The sequence below is a fragment of the Patagioenas fasciata genome, chromosome 4 (genome assembly GCF_037038585.1).
Source record: "Patagioenas fasciata isolate bPatFas1 chromosome 4, bPatFas1.hap1, whole genome shotgun sequence".
NCBI classification, from domain to species: Eukaryota; Metazoa; Chordata; class Aves; order Columbiformes; family Columbidae; genus Patagioenas; species Patagioenas fasciata.
Window position 1 is genome coordinate 13,610,717 of NC_092523.1, and position 24,936 is coordinate 13,635,652.

The following is a 24,936-nucleotide window of genomic DNA, read 5'->3' on the forward strand; positions in this document are numbered from 1 at the left end:
ACACACACACAAGCTGTGCGCTAGCGATGGACTATGGTTGGTGATGAAGTTGGTAAATTCCTTGAACGTATTTCCTGCTGGTATGTGCTTTGAACAAAATTTAGCACCAAAAGAAAATAAACTTGCTTTGCATTGCAACCTTTTGATTGACTATGTTTTGAATGTGAAGATTTTTTACCAATAGAGAGCTATTAAAATGTTCAGGGAGTGATATCCATCCTTCAGATGGTGGCTTCAGCTTCGATTATAGACAAATTCTTGATCAGAATTTGATCTGTACACTACTTCCAAAGCATCTAAGCCTTATTAAAATAACATTTCCATCACCTAATTAATTGTTTGAAGGTATTTTCAGTGATTATTTATTGAATTTATAGTTTGTCACCTGAGGCAATAGCATGGCTTGTTGTCGTGGAAACATCCCTGCTGTCACCAGCACTAAATAGGGAGGGAGGAACAGGAGAGGGGACTACAAAAGAGATGCTTTGTTGAAATGCCTTACTCTTTAAAGTGAGGAAATTATTTCAGCTAAAGACAGGCCACACTGAGATCAACACACACCCATTTCTGAGATACAAGGGGGCCTCTGGGCTTGGTTCAAGCCCTTTCTAATTTAGCATGACACAGCTCCTGTTGTCAGGCACTGCCATCTCCTGTGGTTAACAGCAACATGCGCAAGGCCCTTTTTGATGCCAAACTTGCTATTATTGCAGCAAAATAGTGCCATCTTCAAAAATAGAACAAAAACTTTGTAACAACCTGCTGTCATCTTTCTATTTGATCTGTTAAAGGTGAAAATTCAGTCTTTCAGGTTTTCTCCTACCAGCCTTTACCTGGTGCATGATCCTGACACAAGCTTTCTGCTTTCCCCAAATCTATGCATTAATTTATAGTGTATGGACATCTCAATCAAGACTTGTGGTTTCCCTTAAAAGAAACATATAATCTACCTAAGTTTTAATTAAATTCTGTCACAGATTTTCTCTCTCTCTCTTTTTTGTTCAGGTAACAGAAAGACAACGAAGTTAATGAAAAGGTTTAAGCTCTGATAAGCTTTTAAAAAATTATTATTTTGATTTTATCTAACACAGGAAGAGAGGAGAAAACAGAGTTTCCACCAGAAGGGTCATCAGGACTGAATGTTGTTACTACTTATGCCACATCAGAAGCAAATAATGCAGAGCAACACTGTCAGATTTATGTTAAAAGATCTTAGAGATGGGAACCATCCCCAAAAGCTGCTGAGCTGCCAAGCAGTCAGACTGCACAGTCACAAGTTAGCCATGCACTGATTATCACTACACAGTATTTTATCACAAAGAAAACCACGTTTTTCTCCATTTCCACAGTCTTGGATCGCAGATCCGCTCTGCAATGACGACTTTGCTAATCATTTGTTGAACTGGGGTCTAAAAATGGTTATCTATTTTTCATAAAAGATTTTTTCTAACTGCATTTCCTCTCTGAAATGGAGTAAAACCAGAACCGGGTTCCTTTGTTCCTCGGCGGCTCCTCCGGCCGTGAGCCGGCAGTGCCCTCCGATGGCACCGGCGACGAACCGCAGCGCTGCCAGGCTGGTGGTACCGGCTGTGGCGAGGTGGCCTGACAGGGGGAAGCAACCTCTCTCTGGAGGGTGATCAACCGTATCTCCTCGCTAGGCACTGCCCGAGAGGGAACAAGATTAGCTGGGCTCCCTAGGGCTGTATTTTCTGACTTTTTAAAGAACATATTGAAGAACTATAACTCATAAGCAGCTGGGTGATGACTTGCACTGCGATGCTTTTGGTGTCCTGCATCAAACTGCAGATGAGAAGTAAATCTCTGCCAATAATTAAGAATGGAAACAAGAATTGTTAATTATCATTGTACATCATTCACTGATACCTCCATAAAGCCAATGCAGATGTCACTAGCACTGACTAAACCAGCCTCGTAACTAATGAAATGCCAACCAAAATGAAGTTACAAACTCACCTATAAAATTAAGGGATTTTAAGTCAATATCTTAGGTTATTAGCCCATAAAGCGCACTTCCTCTTAAAACTAATTTATTTTCCTAAAATGTACACTGACATGTAATTATAAGATTCAGGGACAGGGTTAAGAGAAATACCACCTGTAACAAGAGTGGGAATAAAACCAGCTGCACTGGCAACACCACAGGAACTCAACTGAGAATGCAGCAGCTGCTGCAGCACCTGCGGAGCTGCCGCCCTGTGCTGAGGCTGGAGCCACAGGGGATGCAAGGGAGGTTAAAAACATCGCTTCCCACTGACATTGGATACTAGAGTTTAAGATTGCATTGTGACCACTATACACCCACATGACTAGTTATGTGCAAATCTGCTTCAAGTTGTTATTAAAATCTACTGTAAGCATTTAAATTCACTCCTGTCCAAGTGGAGCGAACTTTGTACAGTCTGACCTCATGAGTAGAGGATGCACCTAAAAGCTGGCAATAAAACATTACCTGACATTTGTGTCACAGTTTCAAATAGGAGCTTCCCAAGAGCAACCCACTGTACCATTCTCGCTGCTTTTATATGATATTTCTCACTGCGAAGCATGTGTGTGTTTATCAGGCACACTCTTTCTAGCTTCCACACTTGTGTTGTGCATGGACTAAAGCAGCTTTGGAGGTGTGATGCTTCTGTTTCACAAATCTACAACATTCACACCACTCAAGCAATAAAGTTAAGTACTGAAAGGAGAATTCTTGCTAACTTATTTCAGGCCCCACAGAGCATCCTAAATTACGACTCCATCTATACAGTCTGTAGAAGACGACAGGTGATGTTGGAGAAACCCAAGTCATCTGAGAATTTCCTCTCCAAATGGCCCCTGAAAAAAACCCTCACCTGTCACACATTATCTACATACAAAAAGATACCAACACCTTAATAAAGATGGTGTGATTAGAACAAAAGCTGCAACAGAAAAATGTTGCCAGGAGCGACATCCCTGCACTACCTGGGGACAGGAATGGTCCATGCTGGGACCTCCCTTCTGCTCACAGGAGCAACAGGGCTCCTGGCCAGGATCGAAGACCTCTGGGTGGTGCAGTACAGCACACCACCTTCTCTGGGAGTTTGGCATCCCGTTGAACAACCCAGCACCATTAAAGCACTTTGCCATCCAGGGCAGAAGCTGCTGTCACCTCACTGTGGTTGTACAAGGTGCCTTTTCAGTGCTGAGACTCGACCTTCAGAGGAACAATACCACTCACCCTCTGCCATCAAAAGACTCATTTCCCAGCAGAGCTCCTGCCAGCGCTGGACCCAGGACAACAGAGAGCTCAGCACACTGTGGCTCTGGAGGAGGCATCCCTGCATGTGACCTGGCCTGATTTTTATTACTGGTAGCAGGTGGGAAAGCTCAAAACTAATTGAACACAGTCTCCCATGGTAAATTCATCCACCATCACACTGAAGCAGGCACAAACCTTTCGGTAGAGCCCTCTCTTTTCTCTTCATAGTGGGGACCTGCATGGGGAGCAGGAGGCAGCAGACTGGCAATGTGTTGGGGCAGACAATCCATCCAGAACCACCACAGGAACACTGATTCTGCTGCAACTCATGTGAAGTGAAGCAATCTATGATCAAGCACTTAGTGCTACCAGTCTCCAGGACTTCACCCATCAACGCAGTCAGGCTGTGAATGTCTGGGCTGCCAAGTCAACTTGTGTTATTAGTACTGTCACTGCCCTGTGAGCGCATCTACATTTTTTGGTGAGTTTGAAGACAACTGTGGAAAACCTGCATATTCTTCAGAAGTAGTAGGAATGTACCAGAAGACACCCGAATTTCACTGCTTTATTTTCCTTGTTGCAAAGTGAGACGGTTAAGGAGGAATTCGAATCCCAACCCACAGGTGACCTGAGAAACAGGGAGAGGGGAGTTAGAGCTAAAAGAGCCACCCACGTGGCGAAGGTTGGCAGGGGACAGCTGATGTCTAGTCCCAAGGATATGCTGCTTCAGCAGGAAAACTCTAGGAACACACTTACATGGGTGGGGGCAAACCGAAGTGTCAGGTGGCTCTGACGCAAAAGAAATGTATGCACTCACTGTATATACCTACACATGTGCTGGGCATGTAACTGCTTCTTGGCTAAGAATCAATAACCTTCCGCTCTTTTGTTTCTATTGTTTTTGGGAAGTGTGATTGTATATACACACATTTTTTCAGTAGCATTGCAAAGATCCTTGGTTCTATGTTCCCGTTCTGCTTCAAACCCCAAGGTTCAAGTTTATCAGAGGTGATGAGAACACAAGTATTCTCTGCGCTGAACATGCCTCTTTGGTGGAAAGGTGATTCTCATCTTTTCCACATCAGGGTATAATTTATAAGAGGAAATTGCGGGATGCTAATGATTTTTCCCAGAAAAGCTAATTAAATCTTTTGAGCAATAATATGAAAACAAATGAACCATCTTAATTAATGCATATAAACAGTAATGTGATTTGGTTGAGACATCCTATTTGCATTTAAGTAACATTTGCGTGTATGTAGAAGTTGCTAGAGCAGGTATATATCTCCTTACCAGGTGGCAAATTCCATCTAATTTTTGCTGCATGGATTGCTATTTTTCTGACTTAATAACTGAATAGCTGGTCTTCCTTCCTATCTATCTGCTATCACAATTGCCACTGTGAAGCTGAGATCAGAACACAGCCTGATTTCATTTGTTACTGAATCTGACCCTTACCCCCAATAGCTGTAGCGGGTTTCAAAAGTATTAAGAAAGCATTCAGAGTCTTGAAACTTCTTTTCCTTTTTCAGTGGAAACAGAAGGCAAAAGGCAGATAGACACATGTGCTCTGGAAGGTCACATACTATTTTATGTCAAAGGCTCAAGTTCACTGGCTATGTAGAAATGTATAATAAGAAAGCACTGAGCTACCCCAATAGTAACAATCTTATTACCCTGTATTACAAAAAATTGCAAGCACATTTACAATTAATAATAGCTATTTTATGGCGTTTAAGAGAAGACCAATTAGTTCTAGAAACAAAACCACATGTAGTTACTACAGATCTACTGATTTCCTTCTCCGAAAGAATTGGGAAAAACGCAAAGTATAAACTCTGCACTCTTGCCTACTGCAAGAGGCTGTTAGTCATGCCAGAGTGGGCTCTTCAATTATTCAGAATTCCTATATGTATTTTGTTGTTTTTCTGTGCTTATAGAAGAACGTACCAGTTTGGAGAACAAGCAGTACTTTTTCATGTTCCTTTGAGGATGAAATTCAAATAATGAACATTTACTCTAAATTCCATATATTCTAAATGCTAAAGCGGAGCTTACAGGAGAACAGCTGAACCTAATTTAGATGTGTCAATAGCCATGCAATATCCTCCTCTTCAGTTAATTAATACTAATGCAAAAGATTGAATTACCAGCCTAGAGAAAGGGCACCTATCTTTGGAACTGTTTATAATTCACCATGTCTTCAAAACTGAGTAAGAAAATAATAAATGTAGGCTTAATTGAATAATTAACAGCAGCTGCCACATTCTGTCTCTCTCCTTTCCAGTCAGAAGATGGACTGGTTTGGAATACAGAGCTGAATGAAGCACATGAGTGGAGCAAAGTTATTTTGTGCTCTGTTTGCTTGCAAGATGTGAAGCAGATAAAAACACCCTCTGCAAAAATACCTTCCCTGGAACTGCCATTGCTTATTATTAGTGATTTTATGCTTGTCAACGAAGATACGATTTAAAAAAAAAAAAAAGATTTATTTGCTAAAGGTTTCAGAACAGCGAACACCAGACCAACAAGGAAATGGAGCACCTATCCATCATGTTACTGTTAATGTATCCTCTTTTTCAATAAAAATATAAAAGCATCAAGAAGGAACATTTGAGAACTAGCATTAAAGGGCATTATTTAAAGGTCTTGAAGTCAAATTTACCTCCTCTTCCCCTTTCAGATACACAGAAGAGCTGAAAGTGTATGGAAAATTGCCTCCAGTGTGCTAGCATGCAAAACTTTCCACTCTGCTGGAAAAGAACAATGTGACAAACTCAGCTGTTCCCATCAACCTGTCATACAGAGCTTGTGAATTATTTTTCCCAGCATTTAGCTAATTCGCAAGTTATTTTTCATGTAAGTGCATAAAGGGGAATTGTGTAACCTGGAATCTGACAAATTGGTACCAATATCCTTGAGGGAGCTCCCACCCTTCAAGGAACTCAAGAATTTTAGCTAATAAGTTTGCAAATGTAATAACAGTTATATGCCAATATCCCATAGTAATTTCCTCAGAAAAGGCTGAAATACAAGTCTCAGAAGTGTTGGAATTAAGCCTCATAATGATATTATGTTATAGATGGAACTGAGGTACCTGCATTAACCCTTTCATCTCATCTTAAAAAGCAGCTCCTTCCAAAGAAATCAATAAAATACTCTCCCCCTTCTTGCAAGACTTCCCACATCTAACTTCAGTCAATTTGTCCTTTTCAGGATATGTAGTAACTTCTTCAAACTGCATCACCATAAGTTGGTAAATTGACATCCTTACAAAGAGTAAAAGCTAAAAACAGAAAAATTTTTAACATTAGATTTGAATACCAAGACTGTTGCCTTTTTTTTCTCCTGACAAACATACAAACAGAAGTTTCTTTCACAGTTAGAGGTACATAACGAAAATAAAAATCTGTACCTTTTGTGCTTACATTTCAGAGCCAGGAAGAATGTCCAAGTATTTGAAAAGAGCCTATGGATGTTCTAACAAGAGGTGAAAAGGCTAAGTTTGGCTTATTTCCAGCCAAAATGGGACCAGGTAAGCAAAAACATGTCAAAATTTGCATTTACCTGCTACCTTACCCCATTTCTTTTCCTCAGTTGGAAACAGAGACATGGTTGACAGTTTTCCAAACTAGAAAGCACCTGGAAGACATGATCCTACCTCATAGATTTTCTGATGGGCTCAAACATGACCAGATGGCTTTGGATGGTGGAGGCTTCTGCTCTGTAACGTTGGGCTTGGCTCACCACCGCAGAACTGGCAGCTCGTCTGGAGGTGCCTTTGGCTCCTTCCCAACTGCAGCCCAGGGCGATGTTTAAGAGGGCGATCACAGCTGGAGCGCAGCCACGTGCCTCATTTTCCCCAAGATTCCCCAACCTTTCCGTATTAAGAGTTTTCACTGATAACACTCCCCCCTGCCCCAGTTCTCCAGTGAGGACTGATACGCAAAGGCAAATAGGGTCTAATGCACCATCAATGGAAATGTAGTGAGGGAAATATGAACAGCATGATGCATCTGTGAAATACAGTCATGCAATGGTTAAAAAAGGAGTAAGTCACAATGAAAGCAGGGGTAAGGGCCATGTCTAGATTTTTGAGCTACAAGAACTTCAGCCGGCGTACTCCAATTTCATTGCTAGCTTGAAATAATGTGAAGTAATACTACAAGTATCTCACACCCCAAAATTTTAAATGTTCTACACGGTGTTTTGCAGTGAAAGCTGTTATTAGCACAACATAAACAACTGCTCACAAAATCAAAGCACAACGAACAAATGTTGTACCCATTTAATTCAAGTTTGTATTTTATGTTTATTTGCACAATACAAATCATTAAACAAATGTACTATTTCAGTTTCCACTGTAGACTTTTAGGTACTATTTTCAGTTGCTTTGGCTTGTATGTTACTGGCACCATTTCAATACCAGCCTCACTCTCTGGTGTTCATCCTCCAAACACCAGCAGGAATTATACCTTAATGTCATATGTGTAATTATCATAACCAATCAGAACAAATAGCATATTTTGTACACAATATTTAATGCAAAATGGACACTTAAGGACTTTTTACAGCCTTGCTGGGGTGTGAAATGGTGTGCCCTTTCAAAAAAAATTGAAGTCACTATCTTCTGGACAAATACTGAAACAATAACTTCTGTACGCAGATATCACCACCAGGTACTGACTATAAGATCACTTTTTTCTAGAAAACACCAAATAAATACTAGCAATATATGCAACATAAGCTGTTGTCAGCTACCTATTCTAAATCATACCTGTGAAAATACAAATGGGCACGTTGTGAATATTTAAAGAGTAAAGTGCTTTCAACATTGAGCCAGTGAATGCATCTAGTGTTGTACCACAGGCAAATACATACCCATTTTGGACAAAATAGTCTCCATGCAATTAGTCAGCAGCAATCCCCTGCATTCATTTATACTATTAAACTGGTATATAATACTTCAGTCATACAGGGTTTAAAGTCAGGATATATTGTGTACACTTACAAAACTCAACCAATGCTCTACATTAGCATACATTTTGAGCATTGCTACAGCAAGCTGTTTTTTTTCCTTTTCTTCCCTTTTAAGAGGCCAGACCTTTGGTAGTGTAAATGCAGTGTACACTGAAGATACCACCGAACCAATACGAGAGCTCATTATGCAGCTGACAGGAATGGGAAAAAGAAAAAATCAAAAGCGAATTTAATGGCTTTATGCACTGTGCTCCTCCAGTCATGCTCTATTTTCACATGCCTCCCTGCAGGTAAGAGTTTAGACATGCAATTCAAGCAAGTGATTGCTTTCAGTTCAAAGACAGGCCATTTACTGCCAAGACGACCCTCCAGAATTGTGCTGAATTCAATTATACTTCCTTGCCTCAAGTTCAACAACACTTTTTTAAACTCATTGCTTGCCTTCAGCACAATATCTTTGGTTATATCATCCTCCTCTATAGACTTGGTTCCATTTTTGCTACTGAAAGGCATGCCCACAGTTATTTCAAATTTGTACCGATCAAACATTTTCATGTGGCAGTTATGCTTTGTCAAATACTTCAGACGACACAATTCTTCCTCCTCCAAGGTGACATTTTTGGGGTCACAAAGAGGGTAGGATTCGCCATACAAACATCTCATCCAATCACCAATAAAAAGTGGAAGCATGTTTATTGCAGATTCTGCACTGTTGTCGATTTCCGTAACACGCACATACTTGAACCGCCCAGTCCACGTCACTCTGTGTCCTTCCAGGTGACTACATAAAATCTGAGTACGTGCCATGTTAGTCTCCTTCCACGACCGGGGTCCGCAGAGGAAAGCGTACTGATTCCACGTCAAGGTGGAGTTGTAAACTTTCATTCCCTCTGACCGATACACATAGAACCAACAGAACAACACTACAGCTGTAATCCACACCAGAATGAGTTTCACGATTGAGCTTCGAGTGAGGGATTTAACCACGTCAACTACAGAGACGTTAACTTTTGTCCACCATCGGAAGAGCAAAGGAACAGTACACAAAACCAGAGTCACTACAATTTTCATGAGCTCCAGAGACACAAACCACTTAATGAAATGGATAAGACACATCAGTGCAATGCCCACACCCAGTACTGGGAGCGCAAAGAGAAAGAGAAAATAACCGATTGATGCACGAACGAGCCCAATGCCGGAGGACTCCCGCAGAATGACCACAGAGAGCTCACACCACATAAAGCAGACCAGATATGGGACCAGGTAGCAGTAGGTGCCTTTAAAGTTCCGTAGTTGTGCCATTCTAAAGAAAAGATAGAACAAGTACAAGAACAGAAGGCATGGGATGCTTACATTTATCACAAAGAAATGGCCTACAGGAACAGTAAAGAAGGTTTTACCCAGGAATTTCAAGTAGCCAAAATTCCCAGGTAATACCTGCAAGAGGGATAAGCAACCTGCTGCTATCTCGGTCATTAATGCTCTTCGTGTGTAAGGTTCTGCACATGTGCTTAAACTCATGTAACTTGTCACTGTGAAGAAAACTGAGATGGTAGCTAACTCTGAGCATGGTATACAGTCTTTGCTTGCTATAGGAAAACTAAAAATGACAAAGAATACTGAGAGTAAAAAATAAATATATGGCTCTAAGTGATTCCATCCAAAGTTCACCTCAGCTTGCTCAACATCTAGGTTTGGTTCAAAACGAAGCAGTAAGTCAGTCAAAGCGCGGAAGTTTTCCCAAGCCTTACTGTCCTGAAAAACTTTCAGTGTGCAAATCACCATAGAAATGAAGGACAAATAGAATATAACTAATGGAATAATGAAGGCAAAAAAATCAATTGTCAGATTACTGATGATGAAGAAAAAGATGAGAGCATTGATATGGTGTGTTGGAACAATGGTAGACAGCCAATGCATTCCTGCCTTTGATGCAATATCTATAAGGTATTCTTTAATTTCCATAATGGCATGAAGTGGATATTTTACAACCTGGAAAGAGAGAAAGAAGCATTTTACTTATGAGCAGTTTCGTATCCTTATATCACAGATATTCTTAGCTGAAGTAGTAGCAGTCAGTCGCCTAACCTCAGCTGAGATGGAAAGATTTATATTTCAGACAAATGTTGCCAATAAAATGAGATTACTTTGTCTGATATTATTACCTCTATTTTGATTAATTCAGTCAGACGAAGCTCAGAGGCGATTTTGATTTCAGGAAACATGTATTTCATTACCTTTGACACATATAATTAAATGGCTTCCCAGTCAAATATTCTGCTCTGCTAACTTCATACTGAAGATAAACTACATGGCTGGAGTCCTGTACTGTCTTAAGTCATCGCTTGAGCTGTGACTACTGCAGCTACTGCAGCTTTAAAGCACTTGAATCTACCAGTGTTCTGCAAGGATTATACATACATTCTGAACTGCATATAGACTACAGGAAGTAGTGCATATGACTCATACGCACTTACAGGAAGTCTTTACAGTTTTGGTTTACCTTTAAGGCATCTGGGGATGCAGCTGTCAAAATCTGGTTTCAAAGCAGCAGGAATATCTTTAACTACAGTTGCTATGTGTTTAGGGATTCTTTTAACTCCACAACAGTGACTGTCCAGGACCTTAGAGTTCTACCTATGTTACGTGGCAGTTTCCAACACAGCCACCGAACAAAGGCACTGCTGGATCAAATCCTCTCCCTATGACCAACCACAAGCTTTACATAGGATCAAGACAAAGGTACAAGATTTTTCAAACACATATTCAAATATTGCATCTGCACATTAGATGCTGCAAACAATCCTCCTTTTCCCATAAAACCATAGTTTTTTCTGTTTTCCTGGAATTTATGCTTTTGTATTAATTAGTTCAAGGGAAAGGTCAAGAATGCTTCAAGTATATGCATCGTGATGAACTGGAACAACACACATGATGACTTGGGCATAAGCATATTCATTAGCATATTTAGTAGGTGTTCCTGTTCTTCATAAATGCATCTCTTTCAGAATATTAGTTATTCAGAAGACTGGAAAGAGATACGTCTCATCCCCTTCCCCTTTTTTCACCTCTACCATATGATAATGGACAACAAAATGACAACAATTACAGCAAAATCTGTCAGCAGCTAGAGATCCCCTACCTTGCTCAAAATTTATATCAGTAAAGAATACATGCACCTTAATTTTCCCTTCTTTTTTCACTACCTACAGAATTATCAGTATAGCAAACCACTAACAAGTTCTACCATTACAACCTTTTCGCACCTAAAGGCTATGGATAATTTTTCCCACCTGCCTGCTCTTGTTTAAACAAGAAAGATATGAAGCATTTAATAACATCTATAATAAAAATATTGTAGTTATGATAGGAACATTTACATCCTCACTGAGATGTAATAAAGGTAGATTGCCTTCTTCCAGAGAAAACCATGATCCCTTTCTCTTAAATACAACTCATATATGTGAAACTGTAAACATATATGAAGTCAAATAAAAAAAAATTATAGCAATGATTCTCATACTGACCTATATAAACTAAACATCAGCTTTAATAATGAAGTGTACGTCATCTCTGTCTTGTCTGAAATGTGTAAGTTAAAAGGCCTTCTACATAATCTGTTCAGTATTTCCTTTTTACCTTCAGCCGCAGGGGTAACTCTTCAGGAGTCTTCCCTGCCAATTCATCATCTTCCTCCTCCTGCACAATCAGGTTAGATGGGATGATTCCCTTTGCATACTTCTTTGTAATTTCAACAAAGTCATCCAAAGCAATAAATTTTTTAGCTAAAAGATAAAATGAAGACTTTGAGTTAATAGCATCACTACAAAACTGTACTGGTTATGAGCCGGAATATTAATGTGCTTTCCTGATATTAAAGAAGATCTACTCTGGGCTTCAAGAACTGAACTAGTGATAACACAGGCTTACATTGCAACTTGTTCTGTGACCTGTGCTGAAACAACAAGCTGCTTGTGCCAGCAATATTGATTTGGCATTTAACAGTCATTTTTCCGAGTTCAGACATATAATTATGAAAAATGCCCAGTTATTCATATCTACAAGACTAAACACAGATTACTTACAATGTATTGATTTAACACGCTGTGTGACTATACAAAGGGCCTTCCCCAAACTATAGCAACTGTGACCTAAAACAGAAAGCCAGCAACAAAATATACTTTGCTCAGTTGTACACAGAGACAAAATTTATCACTCTGCTGTGGAAGATTCTTATCCACTCCTGTGAGCAGAAAGGAGGCAAGAGGTTACTTCTGAAAACTCTAGGGGTGCTGCAAGACAGAAGATGATTTATACACTGCTTCAAACTCTTCTCACAGCCAGTTCCTTACGTTAGCATAGATTAGCTAGTTTCCATGGTAGACAAGCTTGATGTCGTTTGTAAAGGACGATTAACAGCAAATTTTTCCATACACTAAAGCAAATGACATCGCTGTAGATATGAAAGAGTTTTGAATGACAAAAATCTGTAACACACCTCCTACACATTAAGTTTAGCTAGTCAGCTGATACAAATATATGAAAGCTGACCTGCTTAATACTAGTGTGAGATTTTAAAGAGAAAGAAAACTGAACTGCTCCAGTAAATTTAAAATCAGAGGATTATTGGGTTTTAGACTATTAATTTTTATTTTAAAAAATGCTACATTTGTAGAAGTTATATATAAATTATAAATAAATATAGCAGTATTTGATATTGAAAACACTGTAGATACAGAACAAAAGAAAGGGTTCTTGTCAAGATACTTGCTACAGGAAGAGGGGTGTTGAAAGAGTTCAGCTTACAATCTGTCTTTTGCTGTAATCTTACAACATGGATGTTGCCTTTTCCTTCGTCTTTTTACTCCCCCCCCAGCCTCCACCCCCCCACGAACCTGTATGTCCCACAAAATACCATCTGGCTTGCCTCCCAAGAAACAAGATTTATTTTTGCTAACTGTTCTTATAATTCACAGACTATGAGGTGACAACACTTGCACAAAAAAAATTAGTGAGACTCCTTAGCTGTCTTGGTGTGGTTCAGATCAAGCCTGATAACAAATGTGTCATCTAAATGTATTGTCCTATTGGGAAAAAATATACACTGGTAACACAGTTTTTTTTTGGCGTGGCATCAGCAAGGAAACACGGTTAGAACCTCACAAAAATTCCTTAATGGCACTTTTACAGGACCAAGGGACATCCTGAGACGGAAGGAATCATTAACTTACTATGTATAGATGGCCTATCAAATGGAATGACATGTATACTCTCAGGCGCACAACAACCGTCCATGGAAAATGTCAGCTTTAATCTTCTGTTTAAACCCCCATTAAGGACAGCCCAGATCAGATCTCTGCAAACACAAATCTAGCTTAGAAATTACCTCCCAAGTATTGGCAATATATTAAAACCAAAGGAAGAACCTCTGGCTGGCAAGATAGATGTAGAAACTCAGTAGATTAGAGAAGTAAACGCTGGAGAGTAACAGCTGTCTTACTCATCTGTGAAAAGATAAAAGCTCTCTGGAGAAGAGGTAACAGCTTAACTCCCACTGTAAGTGTTTGATGAAAACTTCTCGTTTTTAAACGTTATTAGTATTTTGTCACCCAAGTGTCTCTTAAATTGATATAAAAAGCGTATGTTGTAGATTCTACTTTATTATTCATAGATTTTTTTCTTCAATTTGGTTATGACAAATTCCCCTGCCTCCCCCATCTGCCGTAGAAAAAGAAAAATATGCACATCAATTTCTGCCTACACTTACATATAGGTTCATTTACTCTCCTGTTATTTTATCTGCCATTTAGGCCTTAAAAAAATTTGCCAGTTCCTTGTCTGACATTCTTTGAATTACTGAATAATCCAGAACAAAATTACTTGCTTTGCGCTCACGCTCTATCAGCATGTGCCAGTTCAGCTGAGGGATGGAAAGGACACCAGTGTCATCCAGTAAGCACCAATGAAACACAGATCCAATGCACCCCAACAGATCTGCCTTGTGATGACCAGACAATGAACCATAATAGTGATATCCTTGAAGGACTACTCCCAGCTTCCCAGAAGTGGCTGACAAGTAACAAGAGCAGCTGACCTGCTCTCATAGAAGTTTTGATAAGACCAGAAGCCTGGTCTCCAAAATACTATTTCTCTATCACCTACTCCCTCAGTCCTGTACACAGGCACACGTCCCTCTTCCTCTTTTACTTCTTTGAAAGTCAATGTAAAACTGAACACTCCACTCTTCTTAGGAATGTTAGTTTCAGAAGTGACCCATGTAGTGAACACAATCCTTGAAGGCCAAACTGGCCTAATGAAATGTAAATCTAATATTTCAAGGAATTTAAAGTGCAAACCCCCAGATGTGGCTCACTAATCCACATATGACACTTCAGTTAAACATAATCTCAACCATAGACGTATTAGTAAGTGATGTGGTTTGCGACATTTAAAAGTGCTCTTCAAGAACTGATCTAGAAGTATTTAATATCATAGATTCATAGAATAATTTGGGATTTGGGTTGAAAGGGACCTTTAAAGGTCATCTAGTCAAATGCCCCATATGACTTACTGTGTTTCAAGAATGTGAGATTTTCCTGACAATGACTAATCAAAGCTTATGATAGGTAAGATTCTTGAAAAACTACACAGGCTGCATTGTTTCTAATTCATTTTCTTAATTTTACAGTTTGACTTTCCTCCTGAAGGCCCAACAGCATAGAAGCATTTCTTAGGTATGCAAGGCTAGTGAGAACCCGTCACTCCACCATACCTCACAAAACTCAAAGATTTGGTCTACAAATCTGACCCTGTGTGAGTTAATTCTCCCCACTACATGAACGAATCTCCTCCTAAGTTATGAAAGAAATATCTTGATGCATCCTTCCTAAATCAATTCTTGAACAAATATGAAAAGACAAACATTAATTATAAGGGAATGGCAAACAGAAGCAAGGCGAATAGAATGGGGGACTGGCTGGCATTAAATGGTTGCATAATTAATTATCTTATTGTAATCAGAAAGCTTACTATAGTTTAGAACTAAAAACAGACTTGTAAGTGATGAAAGGGCAAGAATATAAAAATAACAAATGACATGCAAACTCCTCTTAGTATACTAATCACTGACAAGTTGACTGTAATGGTGATGCCTTCTGTGAGTTCACACATGGATTTACATGGTACATATAATAAACTAGCACTAGCAGTTTATAACAATGAAAACTTACTATACATTCTTACTGTGGCAGCACGAAATTGCTTAGAAAAACATCACAGAAACCAAAACCACAGGTAAAGGTGGAAAGCAGGAGCATGCACTCACATTCACTGCTCACTAATCGCTCCAGCATTCGTCTCTGCTTCTGCACCGATTTGGGGACAGGGCCAGGTTGCTTCTCACCATCTGGTTCAGTAACAGAAGTTTATGGAAAGTCAAAGCAGTCAGTTAAAGTGATCAAACAATAACCAGAACACTCTTCAAGCGACAATATCTGGAGCTGATTGAATTTCTGAATCAGAATCTGAAATTTCTGAATTTCAGAAAAATCTCAATTTCCTCAAATTCAGGAAAAGAAAAACATACATATAAACAGGTAAGAAGTGGCTATATAGCTCTCTATATTCCTATTACTGTTTTAGAATAGGGAACAGCATTGGTATAGCTAACATATACCGTTGTAAGGGCAGAGTGAACGAGATGTCTTGAAGACTGAGTTTGTAAATTGAAATATCTAGTAAAACATAATCAGAATGACTGCAAAGGAAAAAAAAATATCAAACACAGCAAAACCATGAAAGATTTATTTTCCAAGGATAGTGAGTGTCGAATCAAGATATTTTTAATATTTGGTCACTCGAATGAGAGCTGAACTGAATCACAACCTAGACCAAGAGTTGTCAGGCTGTTGTGACCTAATTTTACTGGTCCAGAGAACACAGCTATTAAAAGAGAGATGGAGTCATGAACACTTTTTCTTAGGTAGATCATACAATTTTACTGTTACCTCGTGCCTTTAAGTCTGTATTTTATTAATACCATAAATCAGTTCATAAACAAACCTTCATTGTCAACTTGCCCAACATTTTCCAGCAGTTCAGAAACTGCTAACTGCTTCTTCTTTTTTGGGTTTAATTTCCAGTACATGACTAAGGCAGCTTTCCTCACAGCTCTCTCCAAGTCAGTCTCAGATGACAACTTTTTCACTTCTTGCTCATTCTCAGAAGTGATGCCTCAAGAAAAGAAAAATACATTACAAACTATTATCCCACATCCAAGCAGAAATGACAGATTTGCCCACAATTTATTTTTCTCAGTTGAGTCTGAAACTTCTCAAGTTTCATTCACATCTTGACTACCTAAGTAAATTACTCGAATGCCCTTCTGTGCCCATTACTTATAAAAATCTAATTGCTTGGCTAAAACTTAAACTGTACTTCAAAGACTGTGCAAGACATGCAGTATTGTTATGTCTTGCTTCAAATTTTTAAGTACAGCAGTTCAGGTAAAAGGTGGTGCAGATATGCGTGGGCGACATATAAAAGGCAGAAAGAATTTAACAAAAAGTTTAAAAGGTTTGTTTGTTTGTTTGTTTTTTCCCTATAAATCAGAGTTCAGACAGTTGGCAGACGATAGGAGACCATTCCAAGTGTGAGAAATAGAATGAAGGAAGATGTGAATCTTAAAGTGGGAGGAGATAGTGAAAAAGACTAATTAGGCTAGAGGTCGGAGAGGGGCAAAAGAATGAAACAACAGTGGATATGTAGGTGGTGTGTGGTTATGTATGACCTTCACGGTCAAAGAAAAGAAGCTTCGAGGAAAGGTGGGAAGGGGAAAAACAAGCATGAATTCCATGAAGGAATTCAGGAAAATAATTAATATAAATGCTTTTATGAGCAGTATCAGTAATCAATGCTTTTAAAATTATCTATCTGAACAGACTGTCAGCAACTACTCACATAATTTTGCCATTAACATTCCTATCATATTTTAACCCCTCTTTTCAGTGTTAAAATGAATACAGCATTATTTCAGATCAAGTGGGAAGTGCAAGCAAAAAGTCCCAAGGGAACCCATACCTCTTCTGTCTGCCAGGCATCTACGCAACAGTTTGACGGCTTCTCTTCGTCCTTGCTTAGCAGCAAGGATGAACCAGTCAACTGCACTACAGTTGTTAAGTTCCTCATCCTCCTCTTCTGCTAATCTTAAGAAGTGTTTCCCCACCTAGAACAAGTAGGGAACAGAATTCCTTCAATTACTGAAATATACCCTGTCTCTGTTTCTTGCCTGCCACTCCCTGGAACTCAGCTAGAATAACAAAAGGTCAAAACAGTTGCTCATAGCACTAAAGAACATAGCTGTAAGTTGATCTTCTGCAGGGAAAGATCAGTCTCTAGAACTGGAAGCAAGAACGGATCACGACACATTTAGCCAGGTCAATGAATTAATTGCCGTGAGTCTTTGGGTGTCCAGCAGGATCAGGTAAAGCTGCCAGTGTTAAAAGATTTCTTGAATTATTTTCCTCCTACAGGAATGGTCAGACAACACTGCTAGTGACATTTTAGAAACACAAAAATTAAGCGTAATAACCTGGTGCCCAGTGACATTCAGAAATTCAGATGAAGTTATTGACAAAGGGCCTCGATGTGGAAGGAGGCTTCAGCAATGAAATCCCTGACCCACAGCAGTTCAGCCACTGAAGGTCAAAGGTAACTCATTATTAGTTAGTGAACAGAATAATACTGCTTAAGCATCCAGGAAATTCAGTGAAATAGCCTGTAAAAAACTCTCATATTCAGGATCACATAAATTATCAAGTAGTTGCCTATTACTGTTTTACAGATAAGAAAAAAACACCACCTTTTTTCTTCCTTCTATAAAAATTAAATATATAATACACTAGTAAATATACTTATGCAATAGCATGAAACACTTCTGCTTATCATACCACAAGTCAACAAAACATTAAATGGCAGAAAGTGGCCAAAGCTACTGGACATTTTATCTGCACACCTGGAGAATCTGGGAAATGCTTTTGCTTGGCTCACTGCACTCCTTCTCTCCCTTCTGTTAATTCAGTTACGTTCTAGGAGTAATTAATACAATACCTTAAGAGTACAGTTCCATGAGTCCACAGTGTTACCCGCTGAAAAAAACCTGCTCAACAGTTTCTCTGAAACTTTGCCTTTGGTATGACCACTAAAGGCGACTAAAGAAATACCTTTGAAAGGTTAATAATTCACATTATTCCCATGTAGATTAAACACAGTGATATATCAAAAAGATCTTTTTCTTCCAGTAAAGGTTAAGTCTGCAGCCTTTCAACTGGTTTCATACACCTGAGTGAGTGCTCCAACAACTACTACATAGATAGTTATTGGGTTGACATCATAGTGATTAAACCCATAGCACCCACAGCAAAGCTGTCCAAAACCATACAAAAATAACAAAAAAAAAGGCTTAAATAATCCAAGTCAGAACTAAACATTGATTACAGTCATGCCAGAGTCCAACAGGCAGTGCACAGGTACAGTGACAAACCAAGAAGAGAGTATATGAGATGGAAGAAAAATGAAAGATTTCAGCAATTGCCTGGTAGTTCATCACCCTAACTGCAGATGTACCTTCAGCTATTTATTTCAAAAAGGAATTGCTTGAACAAGTTACATGGAAAATAACACCCTCTGACAAGAACAGCTGTTTGAGATTTTGAGCAAAGCTTCAAGCGTAGAAGCACTTACTGATGCAGCTCTTAAGTTTATAAGGCTCTCTTGGACATAGCACCTCATATTGCAGAGTTTAGAATGAGTCATACTGCACAAGGCAACTGCACAAGCAAAATGACAGCACAACACCTGTTTTATGATATAAGCGGTTTTTGGCATGCCTGTGGTTTGTTTTTAATTGTTTGGCATTTGTTTTTGTTGTTTGTTGTTTTGCTTGTTTGTTTTTGGTGGTGGTTGTTTTTGTTGTTTTAAGTTCAGCATTAAGATTTAATCATCTACCCCTCCAAAAATACATACAGAACCCACCCTCAAAATCTGAGCAACCAGAAAATATTTTCCCTTTATTTTGATTATGAAATTACAAGCCTTTGTATATGTTACAAGTTTTGGTAGCCAAAAAAAACCCCTAAAAACAAAAACCCAAACATCTCCAAGTCTCATAACAAACAGGAGATACTACTGGAAGGTCTATCCGCTCCCTCCGAACAAGCCTCATGTAACAGCCACCTCTCCCTGTTATAGCAAAGCTCCTGCATGAACCACCTGAAGATTGCTGCAAAGCTCTGGCTTGCGGCAATCAAAGAAGGAAGAACTGACAGGACAAGGTATTAGCCTCAGATTTGTCATTTTAGCAGTCTGGGATTCTCTCTCCCATGAGCTAAAACTATGATGTGAAATCATAGCTGGTGACGACTTAACACAGATGTTCATGCTGAACTTCTCCAAAGGCTGCTCTCACCTGTGGGCTTTGCTAAGCGAGGCGGTTACCTGGAGCAGTTCCCCTGCAGAGATCCTCTGGTTAGGGACACAGAGTTGCCTCCTCTCCGTGACAGAATTCCAGCTGTGGGTGTCTCATTTACGTAACTACTGTACAGTTATTCCTCAATAAAGAAACTACATAAAGCTACAGTAATACAGGTTGACAGCCACTCAGAGTGCATTTATTTCCACAGTCATTGCAGGGTTATTTTTGAATAAACTCAGACTAGTAACTACAAGCCATTGAACTGAGTGATTTCTTGTGTTTTACTTCACAATTATTAGCAAGCAGCATAACACTGCTGTCTCAGATTGTCATTCATTCTCCTATAGAGGTAAGAAATAGATTTTTTTCCTAACTGATTCTAAAGCGACATATGCAACAATAGAGAATAATTTTCTTTTTTTCACAGTTGTAAAACTAAGAGTTAATTCCCTCTCCAAAAGTCACAAGTAATTTGATAGCATAGAAAAGACTGTATTTGGGGGTTCTTTTTCAGGCAGTCAATTCATCCTGAGTGCATACTGAAGCAAAATTGTAGGCTGGATCTCTCCACAACAATAATTCTATTATAGCGTGGGAATAGAAAGTGTTCACAGTTAAAGAGCTAAAGGAAGGGAGTGAAGTTGGAATGAATTGAGAAGGATAAGAAATTATTATTTATATACATATATATGCACACATCATAGGCTTAGATTACACTAGGTATTTCTTAGTCAACTGGAAGTTATGTCCTGAAAGCACGTTTCTGGAGTTTGCTTTCTTTTGTGTGGAGGAATAGAGCCAAAATGTGGATTTTATAGGAGTGATTCCCTCAAGGCTAAAGCTTTATCCTCTGCAAAGCCACCAGCTGTTTCAAGGTTGAGGAATTTATTACTGTCTCCGGTTACAACTTCAAGGACACTCTGCCCCTCAAACAAATTGAGATAGAGTGGGAAGCCAGCCCGGTAGCCAGCCTGGTATTGCCATATATTTTTTTTTTACCAGCTTTAAAAGGATTTCTTTCCCACTCTCACCTTTTTTCTTTTTGCAAACAGAGTGGTCATCCATGGGGAACAACCCAAACCACCATGTAGGAGACCATAACCCCGCCCTTTTGCCATCAAAACTGAAGCTGGGAAAGAATGCTCAAGTAAAACACCAACCAAGTTAAACACAAATTAAAACCCTTCTAAACAATATTAAGCTATTTATACTAGACCAGTATGCCAGACAATGGAATGCCAAAGCCCAAAGCCTTACTCAAGAGTCTGACCTGAAACCAGTAACACGCCCAAGCAAACAGCACTTCTCAAGGCAGAAAAACCATCTGGCATCACCTTTCTTTGAACAGTTTAAGTGCAAAACAGATACAGTTCAACTAAAGAGATAGTATAATAGCTCTACAGCAAGCACTGCTATATTTGGAATTAAGATCAAACAAGACTGGTCAAAGAACATGTAAAATTACCTCAGTCTGCGCTTTTGGTTCTCCAGCTTTGGCCCTCTCAAGCAGTTCCTCAAAGAGCACTTCAGGGTCTTCCTTCATGCCCTCTATAAATTAATTTGGTAAAGAAAATTGTTTACTAGCAATGTTTGACAGTATTTTCTAAATCATTGCTATATGTGGTTGAAGAATTAAAGGATTATATCTAAAAAAATCCAACATGACTGTTTAGCAAGTACAGTGGAAATTAACTCATTACAGTATTTACACTCCCTCTCAGTGTTGTACTTCAGCATATTTACCATTGCTTGTTATGTGGTACCTGTCACAGGACGACACATACAGCTTACAGTTTCTCATCTATCACAGTATCACAGTATCACAGTATGTTTGGGATTGGAAGGGACCTCAAAAGATCATCTAGTCCAATGCCCCTGCTGGAGCAGGAACGCCTAGGTGAGGTCGCACAGGAATGTGTCCAGGCGGGCTTTGAATGTCTCCAGGGAAGGAGACTCCACAACCTCCCTGGGTAGCCTGTTCCAGTGTCTGTTACCCTCACTGAGAAGAAGTTCTTTCTCAAATTTAAGTGGAACCTCTTGTGTTCCAGCTTGATCCCATTGCCCCTTGTCCTATCATTGTTTGCCACTGAGAAGAGCCTCACTCCATCCTCGTGGCACTCACCCTTTATATATTTATAAACATTAATAAGGTCACCCCTCAGTCTCCTCTTCTCCAAACTAAAGAGCCCCAGCTCCCTCAGCCTTTCTTCATAAGGGAGATGCTCCACTCCCTTAATCATCTTTGTTGCCCTACGCTGGACCCTACTTCCAAAGGATCCATTTCTCAATAGAGGAGTATTCCTTACGATAAATATAAGCACATGTGAAACATGTAGCATGGATCAGCTTTTGTACTATTCCTATTTTTATTGTTGATAGCACTTCAGCCTTTCACCTGCCAGCCTCTTTGTTTAGTAGCGAAATCTTTTCAAGAGCTTTGAAAAATTAACCAGCCTTTAAAATATGTGCAGTATATTTGAAAGCTCAGCTCCTTAGTGATTGGAGCACAGAGAAACTAACAATGATTATACTTTGTAAACCTCACTCGCACCTCCTTTCATATCTATTGTAAACACACGGACTTTTTTTTCAATTTTCTTATTCAAAAGCATCATATTGCTTCACCAGTCAATCATAAGACATCCAGTGTTTGTAAATAATGTCATGCTGCAGGCTACTTGATGGATGAAAAATAAGTTAAATGGAAAAGCTGACAAAGACCAGAACTGCTACTTTTTATTAGAAGGTTTCTCATAAATTAGTTTGGAGGAATTTTAAAGAGAAAAATCAATACAACTTTTAATTTGTTGGGTAAGTGTAAGAAAAGGCAACAGACCACTGATTCAGAATAACAGTTTTAACAGCCAACCTCTGGTTAGAAAGGAAGATCCAAACTCAACAGTAAGCACCAAACGTTGACCCACATGTACCAAATTACCCCATCAAGGTCACCAAACACACTGCAATACCTGGTAGTGATGTACAGAGGGCACAGACAGCTTGAGAAAGTACGGTGAGGAAGCAAAGTTTCCAAATGTGGAAAATCGACAGAGAGAAGCTTTCTGGTGTCCACTCGAAGTTATAGATTTCAGCCTGAAGCTAATGTGGGCAACAATAACGTGAGAAGCTGGTAAGCATCCCTGCTAGCAGAGGTGCTATTTAGTACCAGCTCTTTTTCAAAAGGTAGGAGGAAAGAGAAACAGACCTAATTCCAACTCCTGAAGAACAGGGCTACTTACATCCTTTAACATCCCTGGTACTGGGACTATTTCCAAACAAGAACAGGCTATAAGCCAAGGCTTTCATTAAAATGGATGTATTTTAACAAGAGTGAGCCATGAAATAAGTTTTCTCCTTCATCAAGCCACAGTTTTGTCTGCCAAGCTCCACTTGGAAAAATACTAATGCCAGATTATAGCATGTTGTCTGGCTAAACAAGGCACATAATGAAAAATAATTTTCATTTAGTACTCGGTCTTTTCAGAAAGCTGTAAAAATATTATTGTAAAATAGGCAAACAGAATCCCTGCAAAATTAACCACTTAATCTCCTTGCTCGGAGATATAAGCAACAGGACTGAACTCTAAACAAGTCAGAAGCCTGTTTTCCAGATGGCACCACTCACACCAACAGACATAACTCAGGGGCTCTCTGCTTACAATAAACAAGAAGTTACAGGAAAAAGCATATTGTTTAAATAAACATAATATTCATCCATCTACCCCAGTCAAATGAAAAAAAGTTGGGTAAGGCAGTTCTTTTCTGTTTCTTCCTGTGCTTTCACATTCACTAACTTACTTTGCATCAAAATTTCTGCAGCAGTCTTGGCTATGGATTTTTTGTGTGTGTGTGTGTGTGTGTGTGTGTGTGTGTGTGTGTGTGTGTGTATGTGTGTGTTCAAGGGTTTTCTACATGTTGAGAACAGATCACCACAAATATTTTGATGATGCTCTGGATAAACCAAAACAGGAAGCACCATTCAGAAATCAGTGTTTGATAATTAAATGGAATTTAGACACCCCCACAAAAAAGGCAAACTATAAAAAGCAGTTTGCTAAACTGATATCAGCCCTAATAAGAAGAGTGATTATCTGGCAGCTTATATGCACGAAGTGGCTTCCTTTCTCTCCTGCTCCACTTGCCACACATGGTGTGGCTCTGAACCCTTCCATCTCTTGCCCAGATTAATGTGTTAGACAAGAACACTTATTATAATAGAAAGCTGTAGAGCATTCCCATTGCATTTCTTCAACATCAGGATAAAGTTACTTTATTGTAATCACATTGCAGATTAACATGTAAATAATGTTCTTTGCAAAGATGTTACAAAAAGAAAAAAAAGCAAAACTTGCATGTGCAGCCTTATGTTCCAACTACCACCCTCTTCACTGAGAAAAGAAAAGAAAATGTGCTCGTACTGCGGGCAAACTTGTTGAAATGTTTGTGCTAACTGAGCTGACTGCCACAGAAACCCTTCCTGCTGTTATTTTCAACCTGCTGTCCAATCCCTCCCACCTGGTTATCACTTCTATGTACTCTCACATGTGACCTATAAATAAAAGATAGTTAATTAAAATTATGTCTGTAGGTTGCTTCTGTAGTTGTAGGGCAAGGGCAGAAGAGCAGGTTGTGGCGTGTTTTGGAGACCAAATTTAGAATAGCTTAGTATCATAGTGTTCCCATAGCTAGCAATATTTTTCCTTTGCTTAAAGGATAAGCAAGAGGATAAAGCATGAACAACTCAAGTTTCATGGTTGCCACATCAACTTACTTTCTCATGAAATATTTAGGTCAGTCTCTGAAGGTAAAAGGTCCAAAACACAGTTAAAGTGTGTTTAGAACAAGGATGGACAATACACACCTTATTTCAATTCAGCTCAGCGCTGAAACAAATACTATGCAGGAGTAAACACACCCACCATACAAATACCATAAAAAGTGTTGATCTATAACTTACCCTCCTTGTTCTCAAGCATGTTTTTAGTCAGAAAAGGGCTTGATGTGTATTCCTCCCACATAAGAGTGCTTCAATGGAAATGCTGTCAGCAAAAGCTTTTATTTTCCAGCTTTTCTAAAAATCCGTGTCTTTTTAATGTCAAATTTTACTCTGTCTTGAATATAAAAATGTCCAGAGAGAGGAACATTCACCTTGCAATACTTCATGTATCTTTTATGGCAATTAAAATAGACTTCACTAGCTGTTGTGTGTCAGGCGCATTTATATAAGCCAATGAAGTCT

At 39.1% G+C, this 24,936-nt stretch overlaps 1 protein-coding gene across 4 annotated transcripts in view; it reads right to left on the reverse strand.

Annotated features, from left to right (window-relative positions):
- Positions 1-7,520: 7,520 nt before the first annotated feature.
- Positions 7,521-24,936, reverse strand: part of WFS1 (wolframin ER transmembrane glycoprotein) — a 34,349-nt gene continuing 16,933 nt past the window's right edge. For all 4 annotated transcript variants that reach the window (XM_065837372.2, XM_065837370.2, XM_071808561.1 and 1 more), the window contains 6 exons: positions 21,163-21,245; positions 17,306-17,450; positions 16,289-16,459; positions 15,552-15,632; positions 11,867-12,012; positions 7,521-10,219 (listed from right to left, as the gene is read on the reverse strand). In XM_065837372.2, coding sequence (XP_065693444.1) covers positions 8,411-10,219; positions 11,867-12,012; positions 15,552-15,632; positions 16,289-16,459; positions 17,306-17,450; positions 21,163-21,245 — 2,435 coding nt within the window. In that variant the 3' untranslated portion in view covers positions 7,521-8,410. The remainder of the gene's footprint in view (positions 10,220-11,866; positions 12,013-15,551; positions 15,633-16,288; positions 16,460-17,305; positions 17,451-21,162; positions 21,246-24,936) is intronic.